The sequence below is a fragment of the Lepidochelys kempii genome, chromosome 2 (genome assembly GCF_965140285.1).
Source record: "Lepidochelys kempii isolate rLepKem1 chromosome 2, rLepKem1.hap1, whole genome shotgun sequence".
NCBI classification, from domain to species: Eukaryota; Metazoa; Chordata; order Testudines; family Cheloniidae; genus Lepidochelys; species Lepidochelys kempii.
The window spans coordinates 207,210,929-207,226,520 of NC_136381.1; the positions used below are offsets into that span (position 1 = coordinate 207,210,929).

At 43.0% G+C, this 15,592-nt stretch overlaps 2 protein-coding genes across 8 annotated transcripts in view; one reads left to right on the forward strand and one right to left on the reverse strand.

The window, feature by feature from the left end:
* Window positions 1-6,751, forward strand: part of JAZF1 (JAZF zinc finger 1) — a 285,557-nt gene extending 278,806 nt beyond the window's left edge. For 2 of the 3 annotated variants that reach the window (XM_073333625.2, XM_073333624.2), the window contains exon 5: window positions 4,314-6,751. In XM_073333625.2, coding sequence (XP_073189726.1) covers window positions 4,314-4,490 — 177 coding nt within the window. In that variant the 3' untranslated portion in view covers window positions 4,491-6,751. The remainder of the gene's footprint in view (window positions 1-4,313) is intronic. The other variant, XM_073333623.2, reaches the window with a different exon arrangement.
* TAX1BP1 (Tax1 binding protein 1) overlaps window positions 5,951-15,592 on the reverse strand; it is a 98,107-nt gene continuing 88,465 nt past the window's right edge. For all 5 annotated transcript variants that reach the window (XM_073333618.2, XM_073333619.2, XM_073333617.2 and 2 more), the window contains one exon: window positions 5,951-14,998. In XM_073333618.2, coding sequence (XP_073189719.1) covers window positions 14,797-14,998 — 202 coding nt within the window. In that variant the 3' untranslated portion in view covers window positions 5,951-14,796. The remainder of the gene's footprint in view (window positions 14,999-15,592) is intronic.

A 15,592-nucleotide genomic window follows, 5' to 3' on the forward strand; every position in this document is an offset into this window, starting at 1 on the left:
TATTAGTCTTCTTATGCCTTGCACCCTTCCATCTGGGCCCCTTCACCAGAACCGTCCAGCTCGGACCTGGAGACAGAGACCACAAGGGAGCCAGTCCCGACAACAGCCTCCTGTCTGGACGAAGCACTGATTCCCCTGGTCCTCTCGCCTCCTGATCAGGGCCGGCTCTAGGCACCAGCTGGTGCCTAAGCAAGCTGGTGCCTGCGGTGGTGCTGCTGAAGGGGCGGCACTCCTGCCGTTCTTGGGGCAGCGCTCCAGCAGCAGCCCCGGCAGCAATTCGGTGGCGACTCTTCTGGCTTGGGTCTCGCCGGCAGCGGCAGCTCCCTCTGATCTTCCTGTTCTCTCGGCGGTGGCATATTCGGCAGGGTTTTTTTTGTTTTGCTGCTTGGGGCGGCAAAAAACGTAGAGCCAGCCCTGCTCCTGATGACCACCACTAATACCAGGAGCTGCTGCAAAAGGTGACACTGAATTTGGGCATCCCATTGGAAGAAGTCCAGGACCAACAGCATCAGCTCTTAGACATCCTCCAGCCTAGGGGGCCGTCCTGCATTGCATTTCCCATAAACAAAGCCATCCTTCAAACTGCACGGGCGGTCTGGCACACACCAGTGTCCTGCGCCCTCACAGCCATCCAAAGGGGCTGATTTTCTTCCCCTGACTCCTCCCCATTTCGCTGGTGGCACACACAGCAGTGGAACAGGCTAGGCAGCACTCACACACCTCCACTCCTCCAGATAGGGCGGCAAAGCACCTAGAGCTCCTAGGATGCATGGTTTACTCCTCTGCAGCCCTGCAATTCTGCATATCAAACTACCAGGCTCTGCTAGCAAACTATGATTTTAAAACTATGCCAAGCTAGTAGAGTTCTTGGAGCATCTCCTGCAGGACAAGCAACAGCGTTTCCAAGCCCTGGTGGAGGAAGGTCACTTGACAGCCAAGGTTAGCCTCCAAGCAGTGATAGATGTGGCAGACACATCCCCCCGCTCCCTGGCCACAGGCATAGGCATGCAAAAGGAGGCCTGACTGCAGTTCTCCGGCTTCCCGAGGGAAATCCAGACCACCATCTAGTACCTCACCTTTGACAAGGACAAGTTGTTCTCGGCAAAGACAGATGAGTCCCTATACTCCTTGGAGTCAAAAATGACTCTCGCATCTTCAGGAATTTACAGAAGCAACAGAAGTCACCCTTCTGACCATGCCCCTATGCACCGTACCAGCCCACGTACACCCTGTATCAGGACCCCACCCGACAGCACCCCAGATCACAGCATCCACAACCGTCAGCCTCTGTCACCTACTCTGCCGTACCATGACATCAATCAAAGGCCCAGTTTTGGCAAGCCCCCATTATCACTGTCTCCAGCCCCCCTTACCGCTTTTGGGGCCCATCTTGCCCTATTTGCCCACCACTGGGGCAAGATCACCACAGATCATTAGTATTGGAGATGGTGAGACATGGCTATTCTATCGAGTTCCTTACCTTCCCTCTTCTTCCCCTCCCCCCCCCGCCCCCTGGAAGTCTCTCTCATCGCAACCTCATGCACTGTGAGGCAGATACTCTCCTAATGAAAGGTGCAATTGAACCCATGCCTTCCTTCTTCATCGGTAAGAGTTTCTACTCCCTGTACTTTTCTCATCCCAAAGAAGGGAGGAGGTCTCCATCCTGTCCTCGATCTCTGCTTTCTTAACAACTTCATCATCACCACGTTCCATATAATGACGCTCGCATCCATCATCACCTCCTTTCCCCAGGGGGTATGGTTTGCAGCCCTTGACATGAAGGACACGTGCTTCCATATCGATATCCATCCAGTCCACCACAAGGTCCTTTGCTTCCGTGTGGGTGACAACCACTACCACTTCAGAGTTCTCCCCTTTGGTATTGCCATGGCCCCATGAGTCTTCACAGCGGTGGTCACAGCCCAACTACAATGCCTGGGGTATTCTGTGTGTGTTTCCTTACTTGGACAACTGGCTCTTGGTGGCAACAACCCTCGCCAAAACGACATCACCCATCCTCGCCTCTCTAGATGTCTGTGTCAATGAGGAGAAGTCCATGCTGTTCCGGACACAGACAATCCATTTAATCGGGGTACGCTTAGATTCAGTGACAGCTTGAGCCTTCTCCTTGGTGGAACATTTTGCCACCCTGACAGCCCATGTAATGATCATACCTCACACACCACAGTGCGCTGCTCTCTCTGCCACATGGCCTGCACCCCATGTGATGCCACATACCTACATTCACTGTCTACAACTCTGGCCCCCTTCAGTCTGCAGGCCCCACATCAACCATCTGGACACTGTCCCACAGCCAGTCTGCACTTCTCTCACTTGGTGGACCGATGCTGCAAGGCACCCCATTCACCACCTCTGGGCCCATGACCACCCTTACCACAGATGCCTCCCTGGCTGGTTGGGGAGTCCACCTTGATGGCTGTGCTGCACAAGGGGCTTGAACTCATCGCGAGGCACACATGCACATCAATATCCTCGAGCTGCAGGCAGTCCGCTTAACCTGACACACATTCCTGCCTCTTATCCACAGCCAACACATTCAGATCCTCTCTGACAGCTGAGACCCGCTTCGAATGATGGCCTGGTTTTTGAATGGGGATCGCACCAAGACAATGCCTGCTCCCCCCATACTTATGCACAGCATATGAGCTTCCACTCTAGTGTGCTACACAGCAAAATGGAAGCGTTTCACCTCCTGGGCACACCACCATTTCCCTCAAGTACATCTCGCTCCCGTTGGTGGATGGCCACTTGGTGTTTACTTACCCTACCACCATCCAATTTCTGAAAGAGCTGACAAACAGCTTTCCCCTGGTTCTGAAACTTGCCCCTCCTTGGACCTTCACTCTTGTGCTCTCTGCCCTCATCAGACCTCCCTTTGAGTCCCTGGTCACATGCTCTCTCACGCTTATCCATGAAGGTCTTCTTCCTTGTAGCCATCACCTCCACTCGGTGGCAAACTGGTGGCCATGATGGCTGACACTCCTCCCTCCCCCCCAAATATACGGTCTTCCATAAGGACATGGTCTCGTTAAGTCTTCACTGTAAGTTTCTCTCAAAAGTGGTCTCAGAGTTCTACCTCAACCAATCCATCCATCTCTTGGACTTACACCCTAAATCGCATGCCCCTCCCACAGACAAGACCCTGCACTCCTTGGGTGTCTGCTCCGCATTCACATTCTACCTAGACAGGGCCCACACCTCTCCATGTCTTTTCATTGCCACTACGGAGAGGTCTAGGGGCCAAGCCCCCTCCTCATAGTGCATATCCAAGTAGATCTCTACTTGCATCATGGAGTCCGATACCACATGCACAGTCCAATGCCACACCAACTGGCAGAATTACAGCCCACTCCACAAGGGCCCAAGCTACCACCTCCAGCTTCCTGGCAGATGCCCCATGGTACGACATCTGCCAAGTGGCGACCTGGCACTCTGTACACACCTTCTCCACCCACTACAGCAGTAGTTCTCAAACTTTTGTACTGGTGACCCCTTTCATACAGCACGCCTCTGAGTGCAACCTCCTTTATAAATTAAAAACACTTCTTTATATTTACCACTATTATAAATGCTGGAGGCGATGTGGGGTTTGGGGATGGAAGCTGACAGCTTGTGACCCCCACCCCCACAGAATAATCTTGCAACCCTCCAAGGGGTCATGACCCCCAGTTTGAGAACCCCTCCACTATGGCATTGACAAAGGGGCAGCCAAAGACGTGACCGTGGACCATGCCATCCTGCCAATGGCTATACCTCCCAGGGCTGTGGACAGATAGCCTGATTCAGCAGTAAGAGGATGACTAAGGCCTGTTATAACCTTGCCTGGAGTACAGGGCAACATATGACATGTGTGCAGGTCAGTGAACACGGCCACTGAAAACTTCCAGTGCATGGCATGCATGTGCACTCATGTTTGGAATACAAATAGGGACCACACATCCCAAAGAACCTCCGATTACAGGTAAGTAACCTCCTCTTTCTAGCATACCACATACTAATTTTAAAAAGGTTAACCATTTAGTGATAGGTTACTAAGGTAAGTTTGACCCATTAAAATTGTATGCCCTAGTTTGCAGACTATGCCTTCTTAGGGCCCGAGCTCTTAGTCATGTCTTGAATGCATTAGAAGGGAGGGCGTATTTGTACTGTAGCCAACACCTAGAGACAGTTACTAATAATTATGCAATTTTGTCACAACAAGGTTAATAGTCAATTCCGGTTTTTATATCAGGAAGCCAAGCCATTATGTTAGCCCATGTATGACAACCAATATTTCACTCTTTCACCCACAGAATGTGAACGGTATAAAGTACCATGCCAAGAATGGCCACAGAACACAGATCCGTGTACGCAAACCATTCAAATGTCGTTGTGGAAAGAGTTACAAGACAGCTCAGGGCTTGCGGCACCACACAATCAATTTCCATCCCCCAGTGTCTGCTGAGATTATCAGGAAGATGCAGCAATAACATGCTGGTCACAAATGTGCCAAGAAATCCTCACCAGCAGTTGCTGATTTTGAAAACAGCCACCTTTTTCAGGGGAAGCATTCAGCAACCCTTTAAAAAAATGAAATGCATGCTTTAAATTTTTCTGTAATTTTGGAATGATGTATCTTTGTAGAGTTAATGATTTTGTACATTTGCACTTGTAATCATCATACCCATTTTCATTACTTTGATATAAGGTGCTAAAAAAGCTTAGAACACTTTCAGAACACTTTCCCCAAATCAAAACTTAGGGGGTGTTGCATATTTAGTTGTACTGCAGTGTTAATTAGGGGCGTGGAGAGGAAAGCTTGGCACTGACATCGTTTCAAGATTGTAATGTGGTTGAAGATTTTCAACACATCCGTTCGTGTGTGTGTGTAAAACCAAAACAATACCACCATTGTCAAACTGGTTAACATGCCTTACATAATGGAGTTATCGATGGTGTAGCAAGTCTTTTAGGTATTGGAAATATAAATAAGAAAGAATGTTTAACATAATATGCTAAAAATATTTTCATACTTAAATAACATACATAAAAAGGTGTGCTTGCTGTATTTTATATTATCTTGCAAATTCTTTTTTCCCTTTTGAAATGCTGAAAATCTTGCCATTTGAACTAGTAAACAATCACCTTTAGTGTTAGGATTATTACTTTGTTTTTATACAAGATGATGTATTAAGTTCATGCCCATCAAACTTTTGAGGACCAAGATCCCAGGCCAACTAAATATTTTCTCCTGAAATCTACTGTTAGAAAGACACTTCGAAATACTTAAGTGCAAATTTGTGTGTGAGAGAGAAACAATTCTATCTTCATCTCAGATGAAGTTTTAAAGCACTTTGTAGTTCTCTGTTGCCAACAGATTTAATGTTTTATGCGTTGCCAATTCTTGCAACTACAGTACTAACTTATGCCTGTGGTTGCAAATAAAAATTAAAAATTCTAAGCTTCGTTTAAGGAGGGATGTTATTTGTGTTACAGAAATTTCTAGTGACCCTCCTTCACGTTCATTATATTTTGAAATTTTCTTTGTATATTTTTTGCCTCTTATTGTAGATCACTCCATTCCACTTGGAAATGTCTGTTTAGCTTTACAAATCACTTTGCTGAAATATGACATGAGCCTTACTGAAGATGAAGTGCTTCTTGCAGCCAGTGTCAAAGATTGACTTGAAACAAGAGCCATTGTGAAATGACTTGTCTGGACCATACCTGAACATATATTGCTTACAATACCATAATGCCTTGAGCATTCTTCTCTCACAAGTGCTATTCTTTGAAGCTTAGATTAAAAAAACCTATAAAAATTCAGACCTATTTCCCATGAAAACAAATTAAGCGTTTTGAAATGTAGTAAGTAACTTTCCTCTCTTCCTTGTATTTTGCACGAAAGTTCAGACAAATGGGAAACAGACCTCTCCGTTTTTCTAAAACATTAAAAATGAACTTTGAAAGGATGACAATTTTCTGTTAACCAGCTACTGAATCCCTCATAATGAGGTTTTAAAGAAGCATTTGCAAAACCCCCATTTAAACAAATCATTGCCTCAAAGCCTGAAGAGGAGACAGTGTTGTCCGTTCAGTTTAAATGATCCAGACATGAGAATCAACTCGTTGGTGTATTAAAGATCTCATTTGGCTACTTTCTACCTTCTGAACTGTTTTGACAGCAGATCAGGACAGCAAGTATCATTTGGCTCTGCTCTAGTGCAAGAAACTATAGGCTGGTTAAGTTAGTTTAACAGCTAAACAGTCATAAAAAGTTATTGCATGTAAATTCCTTTCAACTATGAAAATGAAATTCCAGTTTCTATTTACCTATTCATTGTGACAGTATTATTAAACAGGTAAAGATGGGACTATTTTGTTATACTGTGTATAGTGAATGTATTGTACTGTGTCTGTGAAAAGTGTGCTTTAAATTATATTTTCATATGTTTTGTTGGGGACAAAGTACATTAAGTTTGAAAGTGACAGAGGTTTGTTTTAGAACTGAAGGCAACTTAATGAATCAAAATTCCTGTCAAGAAAGCTGCTTATAAATGTAAATCAAATCACATTTAAAATAAACTGCCTCTGACCCAAAACAAATATGAATGCTTCATTATTACTTCATTATCTTTAAGAGTGATCAGTTTGATATGCAGACTGATAGTATTTTTATCCAATATTCATTTCCTTTTTTGGCAGTTTCTCAGTGTAATAATTAAAACCAAATGCACCAGAACGTTCGGGCAACCTGTTTAGTTGTCAAATTCTGTGGAATGCTACAAACTATCCTTAATAAAAGCTAAATCAAGATTTTCAAGATGTGCCAGTTTTTAGTTGTAGCCAACAGCTTTCTTCCTGTTGTTTCCCCACACAAAACACTCTCTTCAACATTTTTTAAAAAAAAAGTGAATTCTTCTGAGACTGTTCAATAATGACATCTTTATTCAGAGATTCAAGACTGGCCAGGTAAAGTGTGCATATTCATATCCCCTGTTGGTGCAAAGCAGCCCAGCTTAGGTGGTCTTTGGGGATGGAGGCATGATTTTGAGATAATGGATAATTGTCTGAGGATTTGAAAGGTTAAATAGGAACATGCTGTGGCGGTTTCATCCTGTCTGTGGCCCTGCTTCAGATTGTTCCTGAGGGGACATTTGTGTGAAGAAGGAACTAAGGAACAAGCTGAAGCAGAGATAGAGGAGGGTGCGTAGTGGAGCACCCATAAGGGGGACACATCTCAAAAAACTGCAGTTACTGCACAGCGCGAATAAGTTCCTCTTCTTCTTTGAGTAGCATCCGTATGGGTGCTCCACTCCAGGCGACTTCCACTTAGTAGCCCTAGATAGAGTAGGGAGCTTTGGAATAGAGTCCAGAACTGAAGATAATACTGCAGAACCAAGTGCCACATCAGATCTGACAGCAACGATCAGGGTGTAATGTTTTGAAAACATACATACTGAAGCCCATAAAAGGTCCTACATATTTCAAATATTGGTACATTCTTCAGTAATGCTGTAGATGTTGCCTGTGATCTGGGTGAATGTGCTATCACCTGTTGGTGGGTGGAGATGATCACCTGCAGTATTATAACAAGTGATAATACATGGCTATTGAGCAGAGATTGAAGACCCCGTGGATCTATCTGCAAAAGAAATGAAGAGCCTAGGCGATTTCCTAAATTCCTTGGTCCTAGTTAAATAGAAGACCAATGCCCTTCTTACATCCAAGGTATGTAAACAGGATTCCTATGGAGAAAACTCTAGCTTCGGGAAAAAAACTGGTAGATGAATGGAGTGATTAAGGTAGAACTCTGATAGAACCATAGGTAAGAGTTTTGGGTGTGGATGTAAAGAGACCTTGTCCTTAAAGAACATCATAAAGGAGGAATCTGCCTTTAAGGCTCCAATCTCCCCAATACTATGGATCGATGTGATGGTTACTAAAAGGGCCGTCTTCATAGATAAATGCAACAAAGAACAGGCTGCCATTGTTTCAGAGGTCTCATAAGTTAACTGAGTACTAGGTTGAGGTCCCAGGTCAAGATAGGATTTCTAATCTATGAGTAGAGATGCCCTGAACCCTTAATAAACATAGACGACACCAGATGAGCAAATATAGAGAATACTACTGGAGGATGAAAGGCTGATTTGTGGCCAAATGGACCTTAATGGTACTGATAACCCCACTTTCTTTAGCTCCCACAGATAATCCAGGATGACTGAAAGGATGGCATCAACGACAATACCAATGGAAGAATCTTTCATTTCTGCAAGTAAGTAGCGCTGGTTGATCTTTCTACTATTCAATAACACCTGTTGTACTTCTGTAGAGCAGGAAGATTCTAAACCAATGAACCATTGAGGAGCCATGTTCTGAGGCAGAGAACCGCTAGGTTGGGGTGAAGCACATGACCCGCATTTTCTGACAAGAAATGATGAGTATTCGGGAACTTGAACAACAGTTGAACACCCAGGTGAAGCAGGTAAGGGTACCAATCTTGTCTCAGCCAGGTCAGCACTACACGAATAACTCTAGCTCTATCCTGTCTTGTTCATCACTCTTAGTATCAGCGATGTTGATGGAAACACATAGAACAGATCCTTCTTCCAAAATAGAAGAAAGACATCTCCCAAGTAATGGTGACCCAGAAAAGAGGACACTTCCTGTTCTTAGGGGTGACTAAGAGATCCACCTCTGGCAGTCCTCATTTTAGGAATATGCTACGGATAGGGGACCTTCGATTTTGGTTTTATTTTAATTTTTCCCAGCAATTTATCCATTTATTTTGGAGGACTGAAGGATGGGGGTAAAATATTCAGTAGATTAATGTTTTGATGAATGGAATTCAATGTGGTTTGCTGCAGAACTGAAAAACAATGCCACCTCTGAGTTTAAGAAAACAATATATCTCTAATTCCCAAATAAAATTTGTCATTTGAATAAACAATTTATTGTTGTAGCCTATAAATAATTGGGCCACACCATTTTCAGCACATACACTCAACTTCATCCTTTTCTCCTGTTTTTGTATACTTGGGTATCTAACTCCCATTTGTAATCCTGTGAAAAGTATCTGCTGAGGATATTGGCTGTGGTGCTCTGAATAGCTAGGAAGTAGAGTGCTTAAATCTGGAGCTGATGAGCTATGCACAAGTTCCGTATTTTCATGGCTTCAGCACACACAAAGGGGATCTTATGCCTCTCTGCTTAATACAGAACAGACAAAATAAATCTTCCATCATGACCCTTAGGAAAGATAGAAAATGAAAGCAAGTGTTCCTGACACACCAGAGCTCCAATGGATTGATGTTAGGCTGACCAGATAGCAAGTGTGAAAAATTAGAACAGGGAGTGGGGGGGTAATAGGAGCCTATATAAGAAAAAGCCCCAAATATCGGGACTGTCCCCATAAAATCGGGACATCTGGTCATCCTAATTGATGTGGAAATAGTGCAGGTGGGCACTTCAGGAAATCTGAGTTGTGAGGGTATTGATATGGGCTCGCCACCTCAACTGTGATGCATCTGTTGTTAAAGTCACTGAATGGGCTGGGTGACAGAAAGGAACACCTGTACAGACATGGAGTTGATTCTTCCACCATCTAAGGAGTTCCTCATTTGTAGACTCACCATCACCTGTCTGTCCAAAGTGTGTCTGACTGGAGAATAGGTCATTCTGAGCCAACCCTTGAAGCAGTGGAGACATGGACTTGTGGATTTGGGCACAAAGATGCAAGCTGGCATGTTTCCCAGGAGCTGAAGACCATTCCTTATTGTGGTTTGAGGTCTCCCCTGGATTGCCCATACCAGACTAAGTAAGGTTACAAATCAATCTAAGGGAGGGTAGGCTCAGGCTCTCAATGATTGCAAATATGCCCCTGTAAACTGTATCTTTTTTTTTTTTTACATTCAGTTGCAGATCCAACTCCTGGAACAGACCAAGGACCATCTGGGAGGAAGATAGCACTGTTTTGTAGGAATGGCCCTTTAGTAGCCAGTTGTTGATATATGGGAAGACTAGGATTGCTTCTAGTTGGAGGTAAAAAGCCAAGACTCTTGAGAACATCCTTGGGACCACGAAAAGGCTGAAGGGTAGCACTCAGTATTGGAAATGATCCTGCCCTATAGCGAAGCATAGCTATTTCCTGTGTGATGGGTATATTGTTATATGGAATTATGCATCTTGCCCACTGAAAACCAAACCACCTCCTCTAGAAAAGGAATTATAGCTGCCAGAGCCACCTTCCTGAAACTTTTGAGACTTTACAAACTTGTTTAGAAGCTTTAGATCTAAGATCAGTCTCCACCATGTGTCCTTCTTTGGCACAAGGAAATACTTTTAGTAAAATCCCTTGCCCTTTTGAGGAGAAAAACCTGCTCTATTGCTCCTAATCAAAGAAGAGAGTTCACTTCTTGTCTTAATAAAAGTTTGTAAGAGGGGCCCTGAAGAGGGACAGGGAGAGGAGGTGGAAGGGAGGGGGTGATGTAAAATGGATGGTATAGCCTGATGTTATGACCCACTTGTCTGTAGTGATCTGCCTCCAAGCATGTTGGAAACAGGCATGGCAGTCTCCAAAGGAGGAGGTGGGCTAATGGGCACAGCTATAAATCCAAAGGTTTGAGTGATTTGAACCCTCAAACAACCCATCAAATCTGTTGCTTCAAAGATGGTTAGGTAATCATGCAGGGCTCTTGGGTGGCACTCTGAAATTTTGTCTTTTTCTAAGGGATCGGTAGAACTATGGAACCCAGAAAACTGAGCAGGACATGAGCTCTGGGCACTCTGTGACCTACTAAACCTTTTGCTAGTTGTAGGTGTATATATGCCAAGGGATCATAAAGTAGCTCTGGAATCATTTAGCATGTGCAAGGAGTCAACCATGGTCTCTGAGGATAATTTACAACTGTCAAAAGCTAGGTCCTCCACAGTGTTCTTCTATGCTTCTTTTAGCATCCTGTGAGATGGAGCCATGATGTCTGTGGTGGTGGTTATGCACAGGGCATGTCCCTGGCAGCAGTGTCCATAACATCTAAGGATGCTTCAAGAGCAGTTCTGGCCACCAGATGGCCTGAGATTGTGGGCTAGAACTGCTCTGTGTGTTCGTGTGGCAGATGTTCAATAAAAGCCATGAATCTGTTATTTATAAACTTTTATATTTGGCCATGATTACCTGATAATTTGTGATCTGAATTGCAGGGTTGCTCACAAATAGGCCTTTTACCTTTTCTGATCTTTGTCATGGGGGTAGACTTAGAGAAGTGCTATCCTACGCCTCTCATTTACCACATCTACCATCAGGGAGTGAGGTGGAGTGTGTGAGAACAAAAAGAAAGGGGATCATAATACTTATCTGCCCATTTACATGTGAGCAGACTAGTCGCAGGTGTCTGCCACACCATCTTAGCTGGATCTAAAAGCGTCCCATTGATGGGTAACACCACCCTGGAGGTTGTTGCCGACTGCAAGACATACACCAGTTTGTGCTGTGAATCCTTGTCAAAAAGAATTAAGACTATCAGCTATCTTCTTTATGAGGTCTTGAAATCACCAGCAACCATCAGCCATGGATGGTGGTGGAGGCATAACCACCTCATCTGGAGAGGAGTATGAAATAGATGTTTGAGTGGTGGCCTCCTTGTTCCTGAAATATCTCCTCCTAGGGTGGGGTGGGGTGGGGCAGAGAGGGCTGTACAACTCTGTCTCCTTATCAGATGGTCCCAGTGACCTTTGGGTGGGGGGAGGCGCATATGCACATATCAAAGTGGGGGTAGCATGCAAAGTTTGTTCAATCACCCTTGATAATGAAACCAATCTTCCCTAGGACTTTCAGATAATGTGTTCCTAAAGGGAGATGCTGAAGAACCCTGTACAGAAATAGAAACAGGAGACCAACTGGAAGTCTCCTTCATCTCATCCAAAGGAGGAGCACCTGCAGAAAACAGTGGAGAGTTCTGTGGTACCAGAGTACAGTAGTCTGCAGATCAGGGTCTCAGTACCGAGAGACACTCAGTACGCAGGAGGAAAGGGAACTCCGGTTCGTATGTTATCAAGAAGTCCTTAAGTGTATCTGAACTCCTATGATACCAAATAGGGGATTGGTACTGACATGGTAGCAGAGACCACACTTGCTGAAGCTGATGGTAGGCATACTGAAGTAGATCCCAGTGGCATCTGGTGCTGTTCTTTGCTCAATGTTGAGGGTGCCACATGCATGGGTACTTAACGATGGCTGGCCTGAATGCATAGGTACCAACAGCTGGGCTGAACTTAACTGTGCCAGTCCCAACTGTCTGTTTGCCCTCCTTGCCAGTAGAAGGTGCTGAGGCCTTATTGGAGCTGTCCCTCTCCTTCATGCTGACTTTATGGCCCCATGGTTACTAGAAAAGGAATCCTTCGACTCAATCTTACTGAGGCTGTAATCTCACCAGGGAGCTGGACTTCTTTGGAGCTGGCTCCTTAATGTGAGAATTCACACTCCTCTTTTTGGAAGCCTTCCTTGAAGCCTCTAAAGTCTTCCCTTTCTTAGGGGAAGCCTATACTGAAGTAGAAGGAGTAGGTATCTCTCCGGTGCCAGATGCACTGGGAGGAGGGGCATTGTCTCCTAACCTGACTCAGAACGCTCCTTTAGGCCAACTTCGATCATTAGCAGTCAGTTTAATCTCCCTGTTTTTCCTTGTACAGGACATGAGGGCCAGGAATAAGTTGCATTTCTGGGAGACATGGGCCTCCCCCAAGCAAGAGACACTTTGAGAGGCCACTGCTCACAGGTATAGTCTCTCAGCAGGAGAGGAAATGTTTGAAACCTGGTGAGCCAGGCATGCCCTGCCAGGAAAAAAAAATGTCTCCCCAAGGGGAAAGAGGAGTAATTCTTATCTAACTAGAAGTACACTAACTATAAAAACAATCTTAACCACTATAGAAATATTAGAAAAGCCAAAACACACCCAAGCCAAAACACCCAAGCCCATCTCAGGCTGAGGCAGTTGAGAAGAAACTGAGAACTGTTCATCCTTACACCCTTATATTGCATCGGTATCTGGCATAAGGAGGCATTGGGTGCATGCACAGGCCAAACAGACACTTCTAATTGAAAATCTCCTATCAAGAGGTGAAGAGGTGCATGTGCACCTGAAGCACATCATCCCTTGGGATACTACTCAGAGAAGACACCTTAATTTTTGCAAGACAAAGTTCTACCAGTCCTGAATCTGCTTCAAGACAAACTTGGGTTCTGAGGTTGTTTTCAGACTTTGATAGCCCACACAGCCATAACAAGACTTGCTGTGCCTTTACTAATAATTTTATCTTTAAAATGTGTTCTGTTTATATATATTTTATATACTAGTAAATAAGAATCACATAAGTAGTGTAACAAAATACTGAGCACTGATTTTAGTACAAATTTTCTAAGAAGCCTCGACAGTACTAGTTTTCCTCAATTCTAATTTCCTCAACAGAATTAGAAGACTTAAAAGAAAACATGGAGAACTGACGATGTAGTGGCTGCATACTCAGATGTAATTCGTCCATGACGACCAGCTTTAGTTGGGAAAATCCAATCTCTTATTAAACACTGACCATATAAATGAAAAAGGGAACTACTGACAACACAATTGTTCAGGTCTTCTCTTCTGGAAAAAGCAGCAAATAAGCATTCATGAGAGTAAGTTATCTCTTACTCCAGCTAAGCAACACTTTTTAAAAAGTAAATTACATAATTTACTACTTTAATTGGTTAAAGAAAGGGGGGGAGGGAGAGACCACCACAGACTCCATGAACAATTTTGTCTTTAATGCAACAAGACTACTGTACAACAGGTGAAAAGCAAATTATTTTATCCAAAGGAACAAATTACTTTCTTGCTTTATATAGTACATATTTTAAAGTAATTCTTTAAATATAAAATGTTTTTAGATATACATACTGATAGTTACATATTGGAAAGAATGTGCAAAATTAAGAGGTCAAAGATTTTAAAAACCCTAGTCCAAAAAGAACACAACTCACTATTTGATTCAGTATGAAAACATATTTTCTACTAAATGCAACTGAATGGTAGTGATTTTTAAACAATTATTTTTTAAGCATAACAGTTCCTTTCAATTCATAAAAATATTTCCTTAAAGCATAAATGTACTTTATTTAAAGTTATCCTCTAAGACAAACATTTTATAAGTAAAAGTAAAGTATTTGCCATAAATTAATTTTTTGTTGCAAGCATGTAGTCTCTCAACACATGCAACTACATTACATTTCTGAAGTAGATTAGAAAACTATATTTTCATAGGATAAGTTATGTAATGTTTTGAATCAACATTTATCCAAAGAAATACTTCACAAGATTACTATGAGAAACATCCTTTTATTACACACTAAGTTTTCATATTTAATCATGCTCCAATTATCATGGTCAAGAGAAACCTCCGGTCATTCTGTATAACTGAACAGCACCAAGAAATTGGACTTGGTTTCTGAGGCCAATCACGTTCAAGTTCTCCCTGTGTCCTTACCGTTTTTACTAAACAGGGGAAAAACACAGACACATATACAAGGTGGGTTTTCTTCTTATAGAATATTAGATTAAGAGAGGCTAACCTGACAAATGCTGACAGGCCAAAGATTTACCTTAACTCCAATTACACTGTAGAGTATTGTATACTGAAAGTAGCATTTAGATATCTGCATTAAGTTATATGAAAGCTGCATTCTCTTTTCTATACGTGAACTGCCTGTTGGAGATGTTTTATAAGCTTGACTGCAAAAAACCCCAAACAAAAGTTACTTATACTTATCTAGTCAAAATTTAAAACACTCTGATCAAAGTGTGTCTGCACATGCTTTTCAAAGCCTTGCTGATCATAGTCAGGAGGGAACTGCTCACTGCACATGGGGCACACCTTCCAGTGACTTTCGACATGTTCTTCAAACTTGCTCTGGTCATAGTTAGGCGGAAACATCACTTCACAAAGGGGACACTTCTTGTGCACATCAAAACTTGGGAGAAAGAAAAAAGAAAATGAAACACTTACACAAGGTATCATTGAGTAAAGCTGAGAAATAAAGGTCTGATCCTGTTGCTGCTGAAGTTTATGGGAGTTTTGCTACTGATTTAAATGGGAGCTGGTTTAGCCCTCTAAGTATCCAAGTAACTGTTTTAATTAGAACAGACATTAGCTGAAATGTTCAATACAGTTAAAATAGTTTTATATTGAAATTCCAAAATAACATGGCGTCAAAAAGGTTACATAATTCCAGCTACTACTGAATGCAAAATCTACTGAATGTCTTAATGGCTAAGCAGGTTCTTAGGAAATCATTCTCTCTGCTCATAAATGCTTACTCTGCTCTTAGCAAACATAACACTTTATAAAAGTTCTTAACTTAGGCTCACAATTAGGTCAGCAAGAACAAAAATGTTCATTCATGCACCAAAACTATCATCATGTTCTGTGAAATGAGGCATAATGCCAACAGTCCTCCAAATTGCACATCTAAGAGTAAATTCCCTGGTAACAATGAACACTACTTGGAAGTTCTGAACAGTAACATTTTTTCTTTGAGTTGATGACCGTCCTGAAAGATATGACA